The sequence below is a fragment of the Aulonocara stuartgranti genome (genome assembly GCF_965226115.1).
Source record: "Aulonocara stuartgranti genome assembly, chromosome: 2".
NCBI lineage: Eukaryota > Metazoa > Chordata > Actinopteri > Cichliformes > Cichlidae > Aulonocara > Aulonocara stuartgranti.
Genome location: NC_138940.1, coordinates 12,725,805 through 12,748,808, shown reverse-complemented (window position 1 = coordinate 12,748,808; position 23,004 = coordinate 12,725,805). Strand labels below are relative to the sequence as shown.

Below are 23,004 nucleotides of genomic sequence, written 5' to 3'. Positions count from 1 at the left end.
GCGTCTGCAGTCAGTGGGACATGTGTAGAGGTACCAGGGCTGTTTGTTATGGAGATACATGCAGTATGATGTGGAAGGACAGGCAGAGAGGCAGGATGGTTGGAAAATGCCATTCTTTAGATACGCCCACTCGTGCAGCGGGAGCTCATCCCTGCAGATGCACCAGGGAGCACAGACAAGCTGAACAGCTCAAGTCACAGGATCTTTAAAGTTTAACCGGCTCTGCAGAACAGCGCTAAGGTCAGTAGTCCAATTTATGTGCTAGAAGTTGTGTCTGCAGTTCAGTGTGTTCTTGTGCAGTCGTGTTTTTTTATATATATATTGCTAGCCACCTTTTTACTCTGTTCTATTTTATTTCTTTTATTTTTCATACATGAAAACTAATGAACAGATTTGTTTTATGGGTTTGTTGGATTTATGGGATTTCTGCATCAGTGATCTGCATGCTGTCTGGATTTGTCTGATATTTAATTAACAGGATTAGCAAAAACTGGAAATTTCAGCTGGTTTTTCCATCTCTTAACCCGTCCGTGGATGGTTTTCAAAATAGATTTCTTTTAAAGCAAATGACAAAAAGCATTTTTTTTAAATTCTGTGATCATTTTTTGTTACATTTTCTGAAATTACATAAAATATGTTGCAGTTTTGTGTTTGGAACTGTGACTGTCATTGATATAAATTCATTTAACCACAGAGACCAGTCAAGAATTTCCCTTGGCAAACACTGAAGTAGCGTTTTATTCTAGTTTGATTTTCATCACAATGGATTTTATTTTGTCACTGATTTATGATTCTAATGATCTGTCCTGATTTTATCCAGCGACCCGTTACTGTACGCAGAATTTTGAAAGTGTTACATCAGTTTTTAAAGGTTTTAAAAGTTTGAGAAGTACTCAGATATTTAAGTAAGTACTCAAAAAAGAAAGTCAAGTCATAATTTAAAGGTATTCTTATAACTCTAAATCAAATGAATCATATAATAAGTGATATTACTTAATAGTCTGCACATTCACTAAAGCTTTCAAAGAGTAAGAAGCGTGTTTGTCTTGAAGCATTTCGCTCCGACTAGAGTCAGTTAGCTCATCTGTTCTGTCATCTTTCAGGAGGAAATACGTTTTACTTTTTTGCTTTCAAACTGCTACTTAAATAAAACACGATTTTTCATCGAAGACGTTACTGCATTTTATCGACTTAATAAACTGCGGTGAAAATTCTATGTTTAGACTGAGTTTATGGCTCAGCTGCAGCTGTGTTTGAACTTACAATTTTACGACACACTTGTAATTGTTTTACGTGCATATTGGAGATATTCGTACCAAGTTTGGCATGAGAGCACCCGGGGGCAAGGCGTAGAGAGGGGGCAAAAACCATAATGTGGCATTTACAGTGGTGGTAATTTAATGCAGCTGTGACTCCACGGGTATGCAGGTGGGACATTAACATGGAGACACACTCTGAATATTAACACTAAACACACACACACACTCACAGGAGGTGGTCTGAGGGCCTTTAAGCTGCTTTGTAATGTATAGATGAGTGCTGTTGTCTGGACACGCCCCTCCCCTCAATCCCTCTGAGTACTTTATTGTGAGTCTTTGTCTCTCGCCTCTTCCAGCGGCAAACACGGGTGGCAGCGAGCCTTACACATGGAAATGTTACTGTCCTTAGTCTTTGTCTAATGTCTTTGTAATGTAACACACACACAAGTGGCTCCAGCAGCTGAACTGGCTGTCCCGCTTTCTACACAAACATGCAAACACACGCACGCACACACACTGCTTAGTGAGAAAGCTTGAGACTGTGGGAAAGAGGACGAGCGGGGCGATCTCTGGCTCACTCGTCCCCCGAGGAAGGCGCACACAAACTCACAAAAATGCGCACTACATGTGAACAAACATGCGAACATGGAATCCATGCACTTTGAACTTTTCACATTTTGACCCTGAAGATTTTTTTAGCATCAAATTTTTCTCACGACTTGAATTCTTTCTTTTTTTTTAACCGCCCACAATCTGTGGAAACAACTGCAACAACAGAATCCCCTGATCTCACCTGAGGCCTTGAGTGGCAAGCATGCAGAAACCCAACGCACCTACGTGATTTGTTTGTGCTGAAAAGGCGAATAAAGCAAATGTTCTGATTCCATTTCTATTTTTATCACGAGGCGTTAAAGCAGCGCTCACGTTCAGGTACCACGAGCTGTGCTGAAATATGTTTTCAGCTGCTACTTTCTAAATGAAAATGTTGGCCCCAGAGGGGATATTGGCACTGTGATTCAGCGTGTTGCAGTTTACATTACAAGTGTTGCGTGAACTTTGCACATGTGCAAACTTTTATCTGCAATTTTTCATGAATTGAAAATCCAAATTGAATCTATAGAAACAAAGATGTTTTCAATAAAACTGCTTTCTGTGTTCTCGGGTAATGTCTCATAATCCACAGGGCAGGGGTTCATGTTTCCATAGACTCATTAAAGGCGTTTAGAAGGAAAGATATGTTGGACCCAGTAACTGCCTGTCATCCCATTCATCTGCTTTATATTCATATGTTGGCAAAGCATGAGCTCACCCTTAAACAAACTGTTTTCAGGAACAGCACCTTGTGTATTTACATGAGGTTTCATGTAAATACACAAGGAAATGAAAATACTTCATTGCATTGACAGTAAAGGAAGCTCATTTATCAGCGATCGCTGCCGTCACGTCTGTGTGCGTATGTATCACACTGATTAGAACCAGCCTTTGGTTTTGTGGAGCCACTCTCATGTGTTCAGAGCTGCATTAGCAGACTGGACACCAGCCAGCCACCCGAGTCGTTTTTGCTCCGTTTCCACAGTGACGTGTGAAATATCACAGGGTCAAAGGTCAGGGGTCAATAGTTTGGGGTATTTGGCAGCTCTGAAGAAAATATGTGAGAAAAGAAACACATGGGCATCATTTACACTGTAACAGACACACTAACACTCACAGCCCGACATGCACGCACACGTTCGCAGTGGTGCAGGGGTAATTCGGTGCCAGCGTGTCACAGTGGGGAGGGCGAGGGCGAACGCTCAGATCAGTGTCCGGTTTTTGTTGCCGTTCTCTGTTTTGTTTGAAACGAGTGGGAGATGGATAATTAGGGCCCATCGTGCAAGTGTGAGACGTCCCAAATCCCAGGTTGACCTTTACGTAACGTTGTTACAGAGTAACAGAAGCTAATATAAAAGGCTAATTTGCAGCCTTCTGGGTCTGCTGCCACTTTGAAATTTATTTTTGATTTTAAATTTTAAAAAAAAAATTTGTGCAGGAGACTCAGTCCACACCACAAGGCCATTAAACAAACCGACAACAGAAATCATCGGTCCATAAAGTCATCCGTGATTACATTCCTGCTCATTTTCACTTAAAATCCTGCTCAGCTGCTTGAGTCGAACCATATGAGAATACTCTTAGTTTTACTAGACAATCGTTTGTCTTTTATTTAATGGGGGAAAAAATGCTTTGAAGTTTAAGGCAGATAACTACAGTCTCACTTAACAGGCTGATGTCTGGCGTGGATGTAGCCTGATATCACCACAGTGCTCTGCAGGGTAACACTTTCTTTCTGGGTTCGTGTGAACAGATGAGGCGTTCTGATGTGTGAAGGGGCACGTGCTATTAAAATAATATTGTCCTGGTTTTATGTTGGATTTGTGAACAGAGAAAATTCACTCCTCCCCTCTCTTTCAGACACACAAGCAGACTCCATCCTGTAGGACAAAATAAACTGCGTGCATCCGAGTTGCGGGGTTCCTGCTTCCCATTCAGCATGCTGGTCCATGTTGGATCTGTGTGTGTGTGTGTGTGTGTGTGTGTGCGAGGGAGATAGTCTCTCCAAATCAAGTACGTGAGGAGGAAAAGTAAAAAAAAAAAGCACTTTTCAGATTAACCTCTGCGACCCGCAGCTGAGAAACTCCTACAGCAGGAAATACAGAGTGGAGTGTCTGTCTGAGATTTACTGCCAAGAAAAGATAATGTGTAGAGACAGAAGAAAGAGGAGGAGAGGTGGAGTGAATGAGGGGAGAAGAAAAGAGAAGAGTTTATATCAAGAAGAGTCTGGCTCAAATGTAGCGTTATGAACACCAGGCCATCAGGAATGAAGTCGGTTTGAGTAAACACATTCAGACTTGACGGCAGAGTCGACTCTTATGAGTTCTGTAGAAAAAAGGATTTCTTCTGAGAGTCTGCAAGGTCAAGTGAAGTCTGAAATGTACTTAAACTTAAAACTAATAAACTCTTAGTTGGAGGCTTGTGTGTCTTGTGTAGTTATAAAACGGTTACCTGAAGCATTCAATCATTGATGACTTGCTGAACCTGTTGTACCACATTTGTATTATGCTGGAAAACAAGTACTATGCCCAACAAGTAGTGTGTGATGAAGGCAATGGCAAATGTTTTTCTTTATGTCTTGAATTGCTTGCACAGGAACAAGATCTGCTCTTGCTTGAAATTCTGTTTGACATTTAAAAAGCTTAAATTTGAGTTTATTATCCCTGCAAACAGCCTTCAATGCTATAGGCTACTCAGAATGTTGGACTTTAGGTTGGATTGCAAACTAAACATGTTTTGAGACGCACGAAAGACATGAAAATGATCCGATTTTCTACGAGTGCGGTCCTCCCCACGTGTTATCTTACTTTTTTATTCTAATCATGTGGCCCATTACCACCTGCTGCCTCTTGTCAGTATTTTTGGTCGCCTGCAGCAGCGTTCAGTTTGTCTTCCTGCCAGAGCAGTCGACTGGTAGCAGGAGGAAGTCATCACTCTACCCTGCTCGGCTGCTCTCCCCACACCGTCTCAGCCGATGAGTTCAGACTCGAAAACTTTCCGCATTCGGGTCTGGCGAGTAACCATTGAGGATATGTTTAGACGCTGAAGGAGATGAATTTAGCCATCTTTTCTTGAGTGGCCCTGAAATAAATCTGAGCAGCAGCTCTGCAGATCCTCAGTTATCAGTCTTGTTTGGTGCCGTCTGAAGCAGAACATGAGTCTTACTAATGTGTTTTCTGTCTCTGTCTGTTTCAGAGCGGTGTTTTCTGGCAGAGACATGGCAGCGCCGAGGTGTGAAGCTTTGTTCTTTTTAGCTGCCTTCCTGCTGGTGTCTTGCAGCGCCTCGCCCAGTGACATCCTCTATCAGGTTTTTGAGGAACGACCGCCCAACACGATGATTGGCAGCCTGGCGACAGACCAGGGCCTGCCCAATGCCGGTCATCTCTATAAGCTGGAGGTGGGTGCGCCGTACCTGAGGGTCGACGGCTCGACCGGTGACATCTACACCACCGAGATCCCCATCGATCGTGAGACGCTGAGAGACTGCCGCAACCTGTTCGAGGGCGACAAATGCTACCTGGAGTTTGAGGTGTCGATCACTGACATGGTGAAGGGTATCGGCAATGGGCCGCGGCTCATTGAAGGTCGCATCGAGGTCCTGGACATAAATGACAACACTCCACAGTTCTCCTCGCCTATCCTGACTCTGTCCATTCCCGAGAACACGCACATCGGCGCCCTCTTCTCCATCCCCATGGCCACTGACAGAGACTCGGGGAGCAACGGCGTGGCAGATTACTCTCTGAGCAGTAGCACCGGATTAGGCGCTGACCAGCTCTTCAGCCTGCAGGTCGCCGTGGACGCGGAGGAGAAGCTGCCGCAGCTGGTCGTGATGGGCAACTTAGATCGTGAGATAAAGGACTCGTATGACCTCAACATTAGGGTACAGGATGGCGGGAAGCCTTCGAGGGCCAGCAGCGCTCTGCTGAGAGTTACGGTGACCGACCAGAACGACTGCACTCCGAAGTTTGAGAAAAGTCACTACGAAGCTGACCTACCAGAAAACAGTCCACCGGGACACTCTGTACTGCAGGTCAGCACACACATCAGTGTCGTACAATTCATTTTATCTGAATCTGTAGAGCCGTTAGCTCTGATTTATTATCGATAGCTAATCAGTCATTTATCCTCTGATTAATGTTTTTCAGTGTAAAATGTAACTTTAAACACTTACATTTTGCATTTAAAGGTTTCAACATGTTTACCTCTTCACACCCAACAGATCGTCGGCTTTCAGTTGTGTTGCGTGGGCAGGTTTTCAGAAACTAGAACTTCCTTAATGAAGTCACTTGTTTGTTTTGGCAGTAAAGCTTTGCTGTTAAAACCTTTTCCATTTTGAAAAATTCAATATGAAGTGGAAGTTGAGGACAGTTCTTATTTACTCAAAATTGTCCCCTATGTGTGATTTAGGGATACAAGTCTCAACCATATGAGATCCAGCCTTATGGGAGCTTTTTCATTTACAGTCTATTAATCTAAAATATCACAAGTAAATGATTATTATTGTGTTATTTTAAAAGTAGCAAAGTTAGTTCTCTCCAGGCAAAACTGCGTGTGAGCGCTGCTGCTGCTGCTGTTCAGGAGTCAATCCAGAGTTTTTCTTGTCCGCCGAACATTGCAGTGGAACCTTTGGCCTTGTTGGCGATAACACTGCAGGACAACACGGAGCAGCGACTGCACGTAATATGCTGCTCAATTATCCGTACAGACAGATGGTGCAGCGGAGGTGAAGCGGGGCGTGGGATCGCTGTGTGTAGTCACATATTAACCACTGATTCAACTTCACCTTTGAGCCCTCGGCTGGAGCGGCGGTACGTGATGTTGCCGTCAGCGAGCAGAGCAGGAAGGCCCAGTTTGGCTCGGTGACTCCGCAGCATCCCAACAAACCCACTTCACCATGTCATCCTCCACTTTTCGTGCCCCTTCTCTCAGACTGCAGTGCGGCCAGCCAGCCAGCCTTCCAGCTTGCTGTGCATGACTTAATCTGAGTCAGTCATGAGATTATCCACGGGGCTTATTGGTATTATTGCTCTGGATGTGGCTCATTGCATTTCAGAGAGCCACAGAATTCATTTCACTTAACGTGCGTTTGAGGAGCGATGCTTTAGAGGCAGCAGGACATCGCCGACTGACGACCCTGACCTTCTTAAATCAGCCAATGGCAACACAGACATGTATATCCCTTTCTTTTGACTTGTTTTTTAAAGGAACACACTGCTGCTTTGTGATTATTGTTAGCCTCTTCTAAAGCTGTTTCAGTATCGAGTCACCTTATTTTAGACCTTCAGGCAGCCAGATTGTTATCTCAAAAAAAGTAACATCAGTGGGTCTAACTTTGTTGTCTAAAAATGGGCAAATTTAAGTTTAAATCGCTAGATTTTTGGAAAAAAAATATATATTCTGGATAAAAATAATGCATAAAAAAGATTTGATTGATATTCCCTTGTAATGTAACCTAAAGTAAATTCCTTTGAACAATTCTTCTGTTCTTATATATTTAATGTGTGGAAAAGCCCAGTTACAGAGCCTGTGTGGGTGTGGTTTTTGATCCGATTTTTTTTTCTTTACATTCAAATGTTGCTCTTGTGCCTGATAGGTGCACTTAGGTACATGATATCCCCACCTTGCCAAGTTGAATTCACTGATCCTTTCTGCACCACTGCATTTAAAGTAGGGGTGGGTTTTTATAATCGATTCATCGATTAAAATCGATTCTGGCTTGGATAACGTAAAATCGATTCATTAAAATCCTGAATCGATTTTTTAATATAAATTTATTTTGTCCGAAATGCCAGAATCTCTGGTGACATCTCACAAAATTTCAAGAACCACCAAACAGTAAATGAGAGCAGGTACAGGGATTCTGCACATAGACTTAAACACACAGCGCGACCCGCGGATCAGAATCAGTTAGATGTCGCCTTTCTCACAGTCGGGGCTGAAAGCCGACAGCTCGCTGATCCGGGTCCGCGCTTTGTGTTCACGCCCTTTATGCGCTGATTCTAAAGCTGTTAGTTTGATCTCTCTCCAAACAATATTGACCGAATCAGCAGCAAAAGAAGATCCAAACGCTTCACATAAACATCGTCATGAATTCACTCTTTTACTGTTTTGCTTCCATTGCGATGCGCAGCTCTCTCTCTCTCCCTCTCTCCCTTCCCCTCCCCCCCCCCCCTCTCTCTCGAACAGTTTCGCTTTCTTCATTATTCGCTTGCTTGTTACACAAGTCTACTGTTGCTTACAGCGCTGTCGGCCGCTGTTTTTTCCCCTTTTACATTCTTCCGAAAAGAAAACCTCATTTCTGCTGTTCAATACTGAACAAATTGAAACTTTTTAAAATTATTCAAAATGCAAAATGCTTAGCCATGTCTCTAATAAAACCGCTGTAACGTCAGAGGTAATGTTGATTAATTAATGGTTTTCTTTCGTTTTTGATGTACTGCAGAATATTTTTATAAAATCCCAGGCCAGGAAAATCACCTACATGTTTTTCTGTGTTTTATCTTCAGCTACTTTGACACAAAGGCATCTGCTGTGATGCTCACAACTTGGATAAAGTCTTGAGAGTGTCAGCTTCCTTTTTATAGATACAAAAATATGTAAATGTCCTGATCTGAATTATATCTCTGACTGTCAAAATTTCCCAGATTTAAATCGAATCGAATCGAATTAAATCGAATCGTGGATCGAATCGATTCGGGACCTTGTGAATCGGAATTGAATCGATTCTAGAAATCAGTGACGATACCCAGCCCTAATTTAAAGCTTTTGAACTTAGCTCCGCCTACCTGAAACCCTTCAGAAATGGAAGCTAACCAGAAGGACATCAACCAGAGCAGCTCGAAATTTGGCATCTTTTCTTTTAAATGTAGCTCTAATCAACCATATCAACAAGCTGAGTCAGAACAATTAACAGTTTTTAGAGCCTTTAATCAAGTAATTAGCAGAAGACAGATCCTTGAAATTTAGCGCTTATTAAAGACCAAGGAATATTGACAGGGGTCCCTAATGCGTAGTCACTAAAATCCTAAAGATGATTTAAAAAACAATATGATGTTGACGAGCTGATTAATTAGTTCAAAAAGCAGCCTCAAATGGTTTGAAGAGTCCACACTGAACTGCCACGTCATTATAATGTAATTTAGTCAACAATAAACTAGACAGGATATAAACTGTGATAGATTATTTCTCTGCGTTAAGTGTCTGCAAGCTCATTTCCTCGGGAATAAATTCTCTAATAGTTTCGTGGAGGGGGAGAAACCAGGCTGATTTGGAGAATGTTGGAATAAATTAAAGGTTTACTGTTGTAAATCACCTGAAACATTCAGAAACTCTGGTTCACTCAGTCAGGAAACCAGACGCTCTTGCAGGTTAATTGTTAACTGGTAGATAAAGAGTGTTTATAGTTTCTGTATGCCTGGACAAAGTGGCCTTGGAGCGCAGCCAGTGCAGCTCTGTCCCCATCACAGTGGCACCGGGCTCCAGCAGCAACACTGTTCAATACACAATTCTCAGAAGCTGTCAATAATTCACCGCTGTTTGGTGATGTCTGCTGCTTAAGGCCAGAGCAAAGGAAAGGAAATCAATGGGCAGGAGAAATTATAATTTCACTTTCATGCTTTCTTTAACCTTAACCTCTCTGACTTGGATCAGCAGCTTCTATGGTCACATCATGGTGCTGGTAGTGGTCCGTCACAGTTTGTGAGTTTCTTGAGCAGACGATAAACAACATATTTATTATGTGGCAGTATGAACTGGAGTCTGTGTGAAAAACAAGAGTCTTCAGAGATTCTGCTAGCAGTAGCCTTTTAAACCCTGATTTCCTCCTAAAAACTGATTTAAATGGTTTTGGATATGGTATAATCTGTATCTTCATTGAACTTATATCATGTTTACATTATATTAGATTTTGATTACTAATGTAGCTGGTGTTTTTAGGGGCTTTAAAGGGTGTTTCTTATTTGGATAAATACGAAGTTACGACCAGAAGCAATCCCTTATGTTTGATTGGTTCTTTAAAAAGTAGCCCTAATAATCTTATCCCATTGGCAGATTCCTTTTTTGTATTTTAGTAAATCATAATATTTTGGACTTAAATTTCAGGGAAATATATTACTGAGTGCAAGCTTGGCTAAGAACCAGCCCAGCTTTAAAGGTATAATGGCCTTAAAAAAAGAAGAATAAAAAAACCCAAACATAATTACATTACTCTGTCCTGGGTGAAGGCTGTACAAACACTGGATCAGCAGCACCTGGGACATTTAAATCAGCTGTTCAAGAACTGCTTAATTTGAAACAACCTACATTTCTGACCGGCAGCCATGGCATTCAATGACTGCAATTAAAACGGTTTAGATCCGTAGATAGGACAGGTGTGTTAACGAGTATTTCCTAAGTGATATTTTGCTGACTTCTCATATCTCCTAATTGACTAACTGCCCCCATTCACTTTAGGTTTGGACTTATGAAGTCAGCTTGTGGTTCATTCTGTTCTGTCCTATTCAGTCTCCTAATGGGCCCTGAGGAGCTGGGGCTTTTCTGATAATGAGAGGAACATTAACATTCACTCGTCTGCCCATTAGATGCCAATGACCCGCTGCACGGCCGTTAGATGTTGTTGTGTAGGGTTGTGCAATCAGCTTTGATCGGGTATTATCTTTCGCAGCATACAAACTCCTCCCCCTGAGGAAAACATAAAGGGCCTTGTACTGTTGCATTAGTAATGGTCATGACTCTTCATTAGCCAAAGAAGCTAAATAATCATTAAAATTTAACAGAGACTGTAATGGAATCATGACGCGTATTTCACTGACGTCACATGAAAAAGAGCGTGGCGAATCATTCTTTTAGTCTGAGATTACTTCAGACTTTTAGTCTAAAGTTGAATGTCTTAAATATAGAATATTTATTGCTTGTCATGAAAACTGCAAACCTGCCAAAAGATCAATGTTTTGATGATATTTTGATTTTCCAGTGTACCAAATGCAATTCTGAACAGGCAAATGATCTGATTCTTAATGTTGTTTTGGACAGTGTTTGGCTAAAAGATTGAATCTGTTTCTTTGTTTCTTTCTGTCCGTCTGTCTGTCTGTCTTTTGTTTTTTTCCAACTCTTGTAGGTCAAAGCCAACGACGCAGACACTGGCCTCAATGGAGAGATAGACTACAGCCTCCATCAAGCATCAGAATCTGTCCAAAGGCTTCTGCGCATTGACCGCGCAACAGGCATCGTCTACGTCAAAGGTCTTGTGGACAGAGAAGAAGAAAACTTTCTCAAGTTCTTTGTGGTGGCAAGAGATCGTGGACCCAATTCCAAGAGTTCCAAGGTCCTTGTGACCGTACACGTCAAGGACCAAAATGACAATGCACCAGCCATTGAGATCCGTGGTATTGGCTTGGTAACACATCATGATGGTGTGGCCAACATTTCTGAGGACATGCCTATTGGTACACCAGTGGCACTGGTCCAGGTGTCAGACCGTGATGAGGGGGAAAATGCTGTGGTGACATGTGTTGTTGCTGGTGATGTTCCATTTCAGCTTCGTCCTGCAAGTGAGTCAGCCAACGATCGGAAGAGAAAATACTTCCTGCAGACAACAACCCTGCTGGATTATGAGCGTATTAAGGATTACAGGATTGAAATAGTCGCTGTGGATTCTGGAAACCCAGCTCTGTCCAGCACTAACGCTCTCAAAGTCCAGGTTACAGATATTAATGATAATGCACCAAACTTTTCTCCTTCAACTGTTGAGGTAGACTTTGCAGAAGGCAACCAGCCAGGAGACAAAGTTCTAGACATTGTGGCGACAGATGCAGACAGCGGCACAAACGCAGAGTTGTTCTATACCATCACTGATTCAACAGCCAAAAGGCTCTTTAAAATTAATTCCAGCACTGGAGAAGTTCGTGTGAATCACTCATTGGATCGGGAAGAAAAAGAGCGTTATGAATTCCGTGTAACTGCAGCAGACAAGGGTGTGCCTAGTAAAACCGGCACTGCCACGGTGGTGGTAAATGTTCTAGATTGCAATGACAATGACCCAAAGTTTACACTGAATGGCTATAGCTTCTCTGTCATAGAGAACATGCCTCCACTCAATCCTGTTGGTGTAGTGACAGTCAATGATGCAGATAAGGATGAGAATTCCCAAGTCAGGCTGTTTGTGGAACAGGACAATGGCATGTTTGTCATCCAGAATGGCACAGGAACCATCCTGTCAAGCATCTCCTTCGACCGTGAAAAGAAGAGCACCTACACATTTCAACTAAAGGCTGTGGATGGTGGTAACCCGCCTCGATCCTCCTATGTGGGTGTGACCATCAATGTGTTGGATGAAAATGATAATGCCCCATATGTTACCAGGCCGTCTAACTCGTCCTTTGTACACCTACCGGTTGGGACCCGACCAAACACACACGTGGAGGTGGTAAAAGCTGAGGACATTGATGCTGGACTCAATGCTGAGCTAGAGTATACCATCATAGGTGGAAATCCATATGATCTGTTCCAAATATCTACCAATGATGGGGAAATCACAGCAGCACAAGAATTAACCCCGAAGTACAATGGGCTACATCGGCTGGTAGTGAAGGTTGTTGATAAGGGAAAACCTCCTCGTAACACCATTGCACTAGTTCATGTTTTTGTAAATGAAACAAAATCAAATGTCTCCCTCATTGAAGCGCTGGTTGGACACAGCCTCTACACCCCTTTGGACAGGGACATTGCCGGAGATCCCAACTATGCCTATTCTCAGCAAAGCAATATTCTGTACGGCAGTCTTGCCGGTTTTGCTGTTGTCATTTTAGTTATAGTTGCCGTGGTCCTCATCAGACGCTGGGTACAGAAGGATACCAAGAGTGGTTACCAGGCTGGCAAGAAGGAGAGTAAGGACCTGTATGCCCCAAAGCAGGGCCCTAAAAATGGCAAAGGGAAAAAGAGCAAAAAGGGGAAGGCTCCAAAACCAGCTAAGACAGGAGAAGATGATGAGGACGCCAGTCTACAAAAAGGCCTCAAATTCAACTTAATCAATGAGAATGTCAATGACAGTCCCAGAATCCACCTGCCCCTTAACTATCCACCAGGGAGCCCTGATCTGGGGCGCCACTACCGCTCCAACTCCCCGCTACCATCCATCCAGCTGCAGCCACAGTCACCGTCTGCCTCCAAGAAGCACCAGGCTGTTCAGGACCTCCCTGCCACCAACACCTTCGTGGGGACGGGCGACAACAACTCTACTGGCTCCGACCAATATTCGGATTACAGCTACAAGGCCAACCCACCCAAATACAGCAACAAACAGGTAGGAGACTACGCAAACACAGCAATGTACCACAGGGAGATCTATTGGACCAACCGGGTGTGGTAGTCACGCTGGGACTTATTTGGCAAAGCCAATGTTATTCCACCAAAGCTGCACTGATTTCCCTGCACATCACCCACCTCCTCACAGTTGTGATTCCTTTTATTTTAAGTTTGGTTCTGTTCACCATTTGTCTTCTGTTCTGCTCAGTTTTGGGTATTCACTTCAACATGGACACCACAAAGCCACAGAATGAAGGATTGCAGGGCTAGACCAAATATGGGCTTACCAATTTGTCAGTTCCTTACAGTAACCTCCCTCCTAAAATGGACTCTGTTGATCTAAAACACATTTATGGAGGATTTTTATGTTTGAGGTAATGGGTTTTGGGGTTTTTTTGGATGATGTTTTCAAAGCCTTGCATTCAAATGTTTAATCTGCAGAATTTAATTAAAAGTTCCTGTTATAGCGAAATATGTGATATTTCAAAGAATTACTTATGATGTTATGTAAACCCAAGTTTGATAGCATACGTTTGATTGAGCCCCCTGTTCAACTTGGAAATCCCATATGGGTCTGTCCTTAGCATCTGTGTTTTTCATTTGTTTGTGTTTCATTTTACCTTTTTTTATGGTGGATTAAATGAAGGACATTATGAGTTTTCCCCATTTTATTATTCGCAAATGTTCTTGGAGTTCTTTGAGCACCCATTGAAAGGTTCATGCTGACATCCTCATTATGTCTGAATGTGTTATTCTTTTCTTTTTTGTCTGGAGAGCTGACTTGAGGCTTAAAGCTGCTCTTTATGGCCGGATCAGCTTGTTGAAGTGTGACAAAGAGTGACTGTGAATTCCTGAGTTAGTTTTCGTTCTTTTTTTTTAACCAATTTTTATTGTTTCTTAGCTTTCTTTTGCCAGAAAGTAGACTGACTGAGCAGCACTTTAGTGTTTCCATCCAGTTCAGACCAATTTAAGGTAATTTCAGCTCAGTCAGGGAGCCAAGCAGCAAAGAAGAAAGAAAGGAAGAAAGGCAATAAGAAGGCTAAGGGAGTGGGGTTATAAAGAGCCTCTACGCTATGAAGGAAAAGGTACACTACAACTAAATACGACCGTTTCCGAGCCACAACGCTTCCTGTCAGGTCAGCTGAAAGACGACTTTTAATTTAGCTGTGTTCCCAATCACAGGGGCTCAAAAGGCAATTGTTTGCACAGATTAATGGCAGGTAATTTTCCAGGCACCCGCTTTTGCCTTCTTTTACCCAGAGTGCCTTGCTTTATTCTATTTAATGTACAAAAAGGGGAGTTGGGAGGGGGTCTGTGAGACGGGGGCCATTAACTGTATGATTGTGATGAGCGTTCACGCCACATCGGCTGTTTTGTGGCTTCATGTTGATGGACCTGCAGCTGTGAAAAGTGAAAATGTCACATGCGCTGAAAAAACCAGACAATCAGATTAAGGTGTTGTAGTGATGTTCAGACTGTACATACATGTGAATGTGAAACATTTTGTTTTGTTTCTGCTTTTTCATCTGCTGTTTATTTTGCAACATTACAGTGTGTCTCGTGTGAGCTTAACAAGGCCATTTCATTGTTCTACTGGCTTCTTAAAGACTTGTGTTGACTGTTTGAAAAGATGTACCAAAGACTCACACACACCTGCATTTTCACTGTCATCGCGATCGCGATCATCAGTTTATATATATATATATATATATATGAACACGCGAAGCAGAGAAACTGTTTCTTTGGTCAGTCTCGCAGAGTCCCTGCTGCTGTTGGCAGCTTGCTAGCGCTCCTGCTGGTTTAACATTTAGCCTGTTGACATGCAGGCATCATACTAGAATTTAAAGCCACATCTAGTCTGTGCACACCTGCTCAGTCATGTACTCTCATGTACTTTTCTATGGGGACATAATTGTACAGTGTTTTGTTTTCTTTTTAACACTTTAAAGCAGAATTTATTTCAATAAACTTGTTTCTTAAATGTTTAAGTGGCGCTTTCTGTGCATTCACTGGGTTCTTGAATTGGGAATATTGGGAATGCTGCAAGGAGAGGTACAGTATTGTATTTTCATTTTCATTTCTAATATATGAAGAGAAAATGTATTTGGCCCAAGATGTTCTGAGTATGGTTTCTGCATGTTCTCAACACCTTTCATTAATAATGTCAAGACAAACAATTAGGTTTAGCAGAAAACACAGATTTTAGAGCTGGATGACAGAATGGTAACATATCTTTTCCCTTTTTAGATATTTTTTTTAATTCTTTATCTGACCATTTTCTCAATTATTTGGTTTTATGCTCATAATACTGATGTTTTAACAACTACGTTCAGACCTCACAGTTACAGGGAGCACAAGGTGATGTAAAAAAGTCCTCAAATACATTATCTACTAAATTATAGGGTAAGAGAAGGAAACCCATCAGATTACATCTGAGGATAATTAGCAAGCTTTTTCCTTGACATTTTAAAGTTTTTGCTCCGTTAAAGCTGAATAACATAAGATAAAACTGACTGTTAGTTAGAAAAGTGGCTAATTCTGTCAATCCACTACTTTTATTAAATAGATCAGAGATAGATGGATTATCATGTTTGTTTTTTTCCCACTACATTAATGATGTATCCAGATGACTGTTTTAGAGCCACATATCCGGTTTATGCAGCTCTGGGCTCATAGGGCAGAATCATCAGAGTCATGGTGTTAGCCCTAGCATCACATCTAGGAAACAGCACAATATAATAATAGCTGTCAAATTGTGCCAAGTATAATCATCGGGTCATAATGCAGTACTTTCCCAAGTAAATATTTAGTGATAAAGACATATTACAACATTGTTATCTTCAGCTACACTTGTTAGCATGCTAACATGCAAACCAAAGGCTAACTGTGCTACTGTTAGCACTCTATCAGACGTTCTATAACAATAACAATTTGTGTAGTACTCAGAAATAAGTGTAGATTAAACGTAATACTGAGACACTAAAAGGAAGCCAAAAACAAACTGAAAACATACATTGCATGCTTAAATTCTTTACAGATGGTTGACAAGCAAATAATCATTTTTGTGTTTGGTGGAAATGAGCATTTCTATAAGCAAACACTCAACTAAGAACCACTCGCTGAAAATAGCATTCTTGTTAGCATTTCCGATGGAGGTCTATTACATGAGCTTTACAGTTTGAACAGTGCTTGAAATTTACTTTTGCCCTTTGTTCCAAATATGTTTTCTCTCCATAACAGCTGACTGGAACACATCAGCTATTCTCTCAGTCACTTTAAATTTACAGCTGCCTACCTGGTGGCGTGTTGCCTAGATGCACGCAACACACACCCAACACTCTTTCAGACTTTGAACCTACAGCAAACAGCACAGAAAGAACTGAGATCAAAACAACTCTGAGCAGGTGCTGAACCCGCTGGGGTCAAAGGTCAAATATCAATCAAGAACAGCTATTGGCAAAGAGGAGCGAAGAGGCCAAAAGTTAACAGCTCTCCCCGACTCCTCCCTGTGTCTGGTCTCTACATTAACAGTCCGGCGGCATCCTTCCTGCTTTTACGCTGACCAGCTCAGCCGTTTCTATGGCAACACAACGACCTCTGCCTGTGTGTGTGTGTGCTGACTCATAGTACTGACCAACCTCCCTCTCCGTCCATCCAACCCAACACAATCCTTCCTTCTTTGGAAAGCTCTGCCCTTTGAATGAGGAGATGTGTGTTTGTATAAGCTCTGAGCTAAATGACTTCTGGATTACATATTACCATCTGTACAGCTGAAGCGTTCCAGTTTTAGTTTGATACTAAAGTTGTGTTGAATACATATATTTATCAAATACCAGATGATTAAGCTACTTTTTATTTTATTAGAAGTTTATAATCCAGAATCAATAGTAACAGTGCTGAATAGATATGCCCAGAATGAATTCAGGACAAAAAAAAAAAAATTCAAGCCAGGACATATTTGAAACATTGGATAAGAAACTATAAACATCTTCATAGAGGTGTGCAAATGTCTGCTGTCAGGTCTCGCTCTGTGTGTGTTGTTGTTGTAGTGCTGTTGCGTATCTCTGTGCCAGCAGCCCAAGTGTCATATCATGGCGCCTATCAGCTGTTTAAAGGAGAACAAAAACTGTTTTCACAACCAGCACTTCGTTCATATCTGCACTTTCACTCTGTTGTTTGAGTTTGATTCATGATCTGAGCGTTATGCTCTACAGGCTTACAGGCTGTGCAGAAAGCTCCTATGGCACATTTAGTGTGTCTTAAATCCAAAGACTACTTCGTGCTTCATTTGAAGTGCTTGTGGGAACATTCTGCAGCTTTTTTTTTAATAGTCTCAAATAGGCAAAGCAACAATTCCACTCATTAAAAGCTGCAGCTGTTTTTGGAGGGTCGGCTTTTGTGAGAAAAGACGCAGGAGTCAAGACATCGGAAGAGAACCATGTTGCTCTTGGTTTCAAATGTCCAAACCTGGCTTGTTGCGAGAGAGGCAAGACACAACAGGCTAATTGTTCGGAGAACCTCTCCAGGAGAGTTGAGTGGAGTTTCGAGATACGCAGAGAGAGCTTCCCAAAATTGCCGGTTGGAACAGGGTGGTGGTAGGTGTTGTGCAGAAAGTTGTAATTGTCCAGAAAAATATGAGCGAGTACTAGACTATCCTCATTAAAGCATTGTTTGTGCATCTTAAATCAGGTACTACCGACGATCAGTCTGCTGGAGTGGCTCCAAATCTTGGTTTATCTGGGTATCAGTCTTGACACTGATACCCAGACCCTGACAACCAGCTCTTCTTGGTTGGAGCTCTAGGTCTTCCAAGAAACACATTTCTATAAGGAACTCCTTCTAAGCATGTCGTCATGCCTGAAAACAACTCAACTAGCAGGCATCCAGGAGGCCGATGCTTTTCTGTGGGCCCGCTGTAGTCATTAGGAACATGGCATGAAAATAATACTGTTGTTTCAGATTTTTGTCTCATATTTTCTTCTAATTTTGAAAACATATTTGGTATTCATACCTCCACAGGGTGGGCAAAGGTAGAGAAGGGAAAAAAATATATTTTTACTTTTTTTTTTTTTTATCATATCAGAGATAAACTTACATCAGCCACCAAGTTAAAAAGCCCTGGAAATGCTGGAAATGAAATGAAATTTTCTCCTTGAGTTATTGGGGTGAAAAGAAAAATATTAATCTCTTTCACCCACAATAGCAATCAGACCATCAGACCCATTCATTCAGTGTTTCAGCTTGTCAGCTTAACAGATGAAATCCATGAAAATGACACACCCGAAACCACACGATGAACCAAAATCTGGTTTCCATCCCACTGGACCTGTTAATGTTCACACTCAATAATCAGCTCGCTCACTTCATTAAACCATAGGCAATTCAGAACAGGTGTTTTTAATCAATAGCGTGTGTTTCTGTAGTTTGACTGACAGAAGACTTCCTGTTTCTCTGCGGTCTGGCTCACTGTCAGGAAAAGAAACTGTAATGGCAGTCATTAGGCGGGCAGCTAGCAGCTTTTTCTCCCCCAGAAAATTACTGTAATTTCATGGCAGCGGCTAAAATATCATCAGGCTGGGACAGAGTGCCTGTCATCAGTCAGGTTCAGCTGAGTGGAAGGCAAGGTTACAGATACTGCCACTGTACTCGCACGTTACTTCAGCTGCACACTTTCCTTTGCCAAAACACTCATGTAAAAATAATCACAGCTCCTTTTCAGGATTTTAAAGTTGCACTAGTCTTTTGTGGTTGAATAGCTTCTCCAGAAGATTTCTTTTAAAATAAACTCAGAATCTTCACTCATCCATACATAATGCTGATACATTAAGAAGATATCAGGACCCAGCTCATGTAAAATCAGCAGTTGTTGTGAGCATTTATGAGTCTTTCCCCTATAAAGATCACATTTGATGAGCTACCCTGTACCCTGTAGTCTTTATCAGTAAAGACATGGTTTGGGCAACATTAGAATAGACTGTGTAGAGATCACCCACATTAACTTCTGATGCACATTCAGTCATTTTATTCTGGAATCCAGTCTGAAATATGACAGGAACAAAGGTTATCCCCAAACGTTGCTCATGGGGGAAAGAGTTTACAACAATTTTACAACAATTTAGCTACAGAAATAACATCAACGACATCAAGAACCTAAAATTCCACCACAGGTCTTTTGGTACTTTTTAGTATTAGTATTACTAGAGTAACTAAAACCAAAGAAACCAAAATAAATATGTCGTTACTGCATGGGAAGGTTCGGGTATTTCCTTGAATTTGTCACCTTTCTATATTATTCCTTTTAGCAGTAGCGCTCGTACTAATTATTTGTTACTGGCTGTTCATTGTTGTGAGTATAATGTTTTGAAGGTTGTGTGTATTCACTGATTCGAACAGCTACTCGCAGTGTTTATAGTGGCGAAGTTGCGGGTCCAGAATGGTTGGGGAGTTTCATCACAAAGGGCCTTTGTAACACTGACACACAAACACAGACATACAACACACACATTCCTAAGGCGTGGGTGTCTGTCAGCACAAAGTAATCCTCTCAGCTTGTGTGTGTGTACGCACACACACACATCGAGGCATGTCTGACAGGTAGAAAACACCTCACTCCTCAAATTACATCAAATTATTGGATTCATGAAGACACCCAGTACCAGCTCTCCTTGAAATAACTGATTTAAACAGTTCACACTCTGTTCGGATGGCAGGAGATTAGCATCTGAACGTTTCGCTCAGGTGTTTATAGGACACATTAAATGAGTCTGAGGTTCTGCTGGAGAGTCACCTCCTCCAGTTTAAGAGGAAGAGAACCGTTCATCTTGTTTAAAATTCAAAATATTTGTCCAGTTATTTTTGCCACAGGATTTGGATACCTGTAAGTATGACTACATTTAGCTCAAATCTTAAAAGTAGAAAAAGCATCTGTCTAATAAACCCAGACTGAAAGCTGGTCCCACAGAAAATCAGCCTGAGAGCTGAAAGCTCTAAGAACAACAAGCCAGCAGTCTGAGTCTTTTAAAACTTACACACTAATAATTACACTATGAAATTTATAATGACTTAAAAATGCGAGATTCAAGTTTATTGTCTTATACACTGCAAAACACAAGTGGTTACACAAAGCAATGAAATTCTTACTTCCAGCTTCCCTTCAAACAACTAAATAAACAACTATCTAAAATAAGAATAAACTTAACTCTGAGCGTAGAATATAGTAAAACAGTAAAACAAGTGCTTGTGTAGCTTGTGTGTGGGTGTAGTCAGAATTTAAAGTGCGAGTAGTTGCAAGACTATCACAGTGGTAATATATACAGTATATACAATATTAAAATAGTTTATATTGTATGAGGTTGTATTATATAAATGTACAAAATTGCAAATTTACAGTGCTGTGAATTATTAGCAGCAACCCACATTAGCTTTGAAAACATTACGCAAGCTACCAAAGATGTCATGATGCAAAACAGCAACTTCAGTTTGTCCTGCTGTACCTCATATAATATACAGTACAAATATACAATCACAGAACTTCCAAACATGAAGGGAAAAGCTCTGTATCATTAGCACCACTCATGTGGTTTGAGCTAACCTATCGTGGTGGCTAGTTAGCTTGCTAACTCGGTGGTTTTAGATAAACAATGTAATGAGAGTTACTTTGTAGATTCCTGTTCTCCTTATGATAAATGATACGTCTGCTGACATGGTGGAAATGTCTGTCTACAAGCAGCTAGCACACCTGTAAGTAAGCCTTTGGGAGATTAGAAAATGTTAGCATGCTAACATATGAAAACAAAAAGGTAAAGGTGATGAACAAAACACCTGCTGACCATCATTATTTCAGCATACACTTCCCATATCAGCAGCCAAAGTTTCACAGAGCCGCTGTTTTTGCATCCACATACCATGTAAAAAAATACATAAAACTGGGACCAAAGCAAGTTGGGGCTCAAATTTAAGATGAAACCAATAAAATTAAAGTAGACCATTTTCTTCTGTCTTAGTGTATACGGAAAGGAGAGGAATTAAACATTTTAAAACAGTTAAGTAAATGATTAAAATAGAGTGATGGTGTAAAAAAAAACCTCTCGTGGTTTCCTGCCAAAAGCTTATTTTGAGAACCAAAGGACGGCTCAGGAGCCATTCACAGGAGCCGTTTGGCCAATTTAAAAAGCAGCAGTGACAAAATGGGGACTACAACAACAAGCAGCAACATTTTTCAATCACTTCAATCACAGTTCAGTGCTTCAGTGGACGCCACCAGAACGTTCCTGCTTGCTCTCAGGGAAGAAGAAGAACAGGACAGGAGTGAAATCATCTTCAGAAAACATAAAATCATCTTAGCCTTTTGAGAAGTGCCAGTTTATTTTAAACAATCCATAGAGAGCCGAGAGAGCCATGAAGGAACTCTTATTCAGCCTCTCTCTCAATCTCTGTCTATCTCGGTCGCCCCCTCAGGGCTGTGATTGTGTTCGAGCCACTGAGACGACTCAATACAAAGATCAGTGTGTGTGTCTGTGTTTTACTTTTATGTGGCGCCAGAAATCAAAAACACAAGAAACATAATTTTGTTATTGTGTTATTGTGTGTTCAGTGCATTTATATAGATTTCTCTCTCTATATATATATATGTGTGTGTGTGTGTGTGTGATGTCTTGCCACCTGCTCCAACAACACAAGTGAAGTGGAATGGAAACCTGCCTCAGGGTTTACACACACACACACACACACACACACACACACGCACACAGGAACAAAACAGGCGACAGTAGATGCAAGCATGACGAGAGGAGGGGGAGTGTGGGCCCTGTAAAGAGGAAAAAATGAGGAGGTGGAGGAGATGATGAAGCCGAGTGCAAAACACACACGAACACACACGCAGACACACTCAAACCTCACACAGACACACGCTCACTCCACATATCAGCATGTATGTTAGCGTTATGTTTGTGAGTGTGTGTGACTGGGCTGGTAGCAGGTGGTATGACTCAGGAGAGAAGAGGGCTGCAGATGTGCACCGCATAATACACATGCATGCACATACACACCTGTAAGTGGGGTCAGAGGTCAGATGCTGTACAGCTGCTCTGCACACCGGGCTGCTGAACTCTATCTGCAGGAAAGTACGCACACACACACACACACACACACACACACACACACACACACACACACACACACAACATAGCTGCTTATTGTTATCATCAGCAGTGGCGGCAGCAGCTCGGATGCTGCCTGCAGTGTGACTGTGTTGTGTTGATAGAAGCAGAGCAGGATAACAGAAATGCAAAAAGATGGGATGGGATTGGTTTGGTTCACGTGTTGCTGACCTTGATCTTGATGTGGACTCCACACTGACACAACAAAGCTGAAGCCTGCTTCATTTTGAGCAGATTTCGGCTGCCACAACTGGACATTTGTCATAAATAACAAGGGGTTTTGTCATTCTTTTCTTTGGTGAGGGGCACTTTGATAAAAGTCAGCTTTCCAAGCAGAAATGAAATCCAAATTGGCAAAAAGAAAATGCAAATGAATGCAGTTTTCCATCCACTACTGTCATGCGAATAGCGGAACTTCATTCTCCAGTTGTTGCCAATAAGCCACCACAAAAGAAGAAGAAGAAGACAGAGCAGAGATTCATTAAAAGAACTCCAGTCAAAGCACAAACGATGGAAAAGCTCTGCGGAGAACATGACTTCTTCCACTATTTTTTCTGTCTTAATTGGAATGGGGTTCACCTCTGTGAAAAACTAAACGCACGCTGGCTTTAATTTAAAAAATGCAATTGACGAGATTATTGGCATGACAGGCAATCTAAAAGAGGAATAAATATTTTGACACGTGATTTCTC

The 23,004-nt window shown here is 41.6% G+C and overlaps 1 protein-coding gene across 8 annotated transcripts in view; it reads left to right on the top strand.

Moving 5' to 3' along the window:
• LOC309716895 (protocadherin-1-like) overlaps positions 1 to 23,004 on the top strand; it is a 236,757-nt gene that overhangs the window by 8,810 nt on the left and 204,943 nt on the right. For all 8 annotated transcript variants that reach the window (XM_082551004.1, XM_082551003.1, XM_082551007.1 and 5 more), the window contains 2 exons: positions 5,046 to 5,883; positions 10,969 to 13,152. In XM_082551004.1, coding sequence (XP_082407130.1) covers positions 5,068 to 5,883; positions 10,969 to 13,152 — 3,000 coding nt within the window. In that variant the 5' untranslated portion in view covers positions 5,046 to 5,067. The remainder of the gene's footprint in view (positions 1 to 5,045; positions 5,884 to 10,968; positions 13,153 to 23,004) is intronic.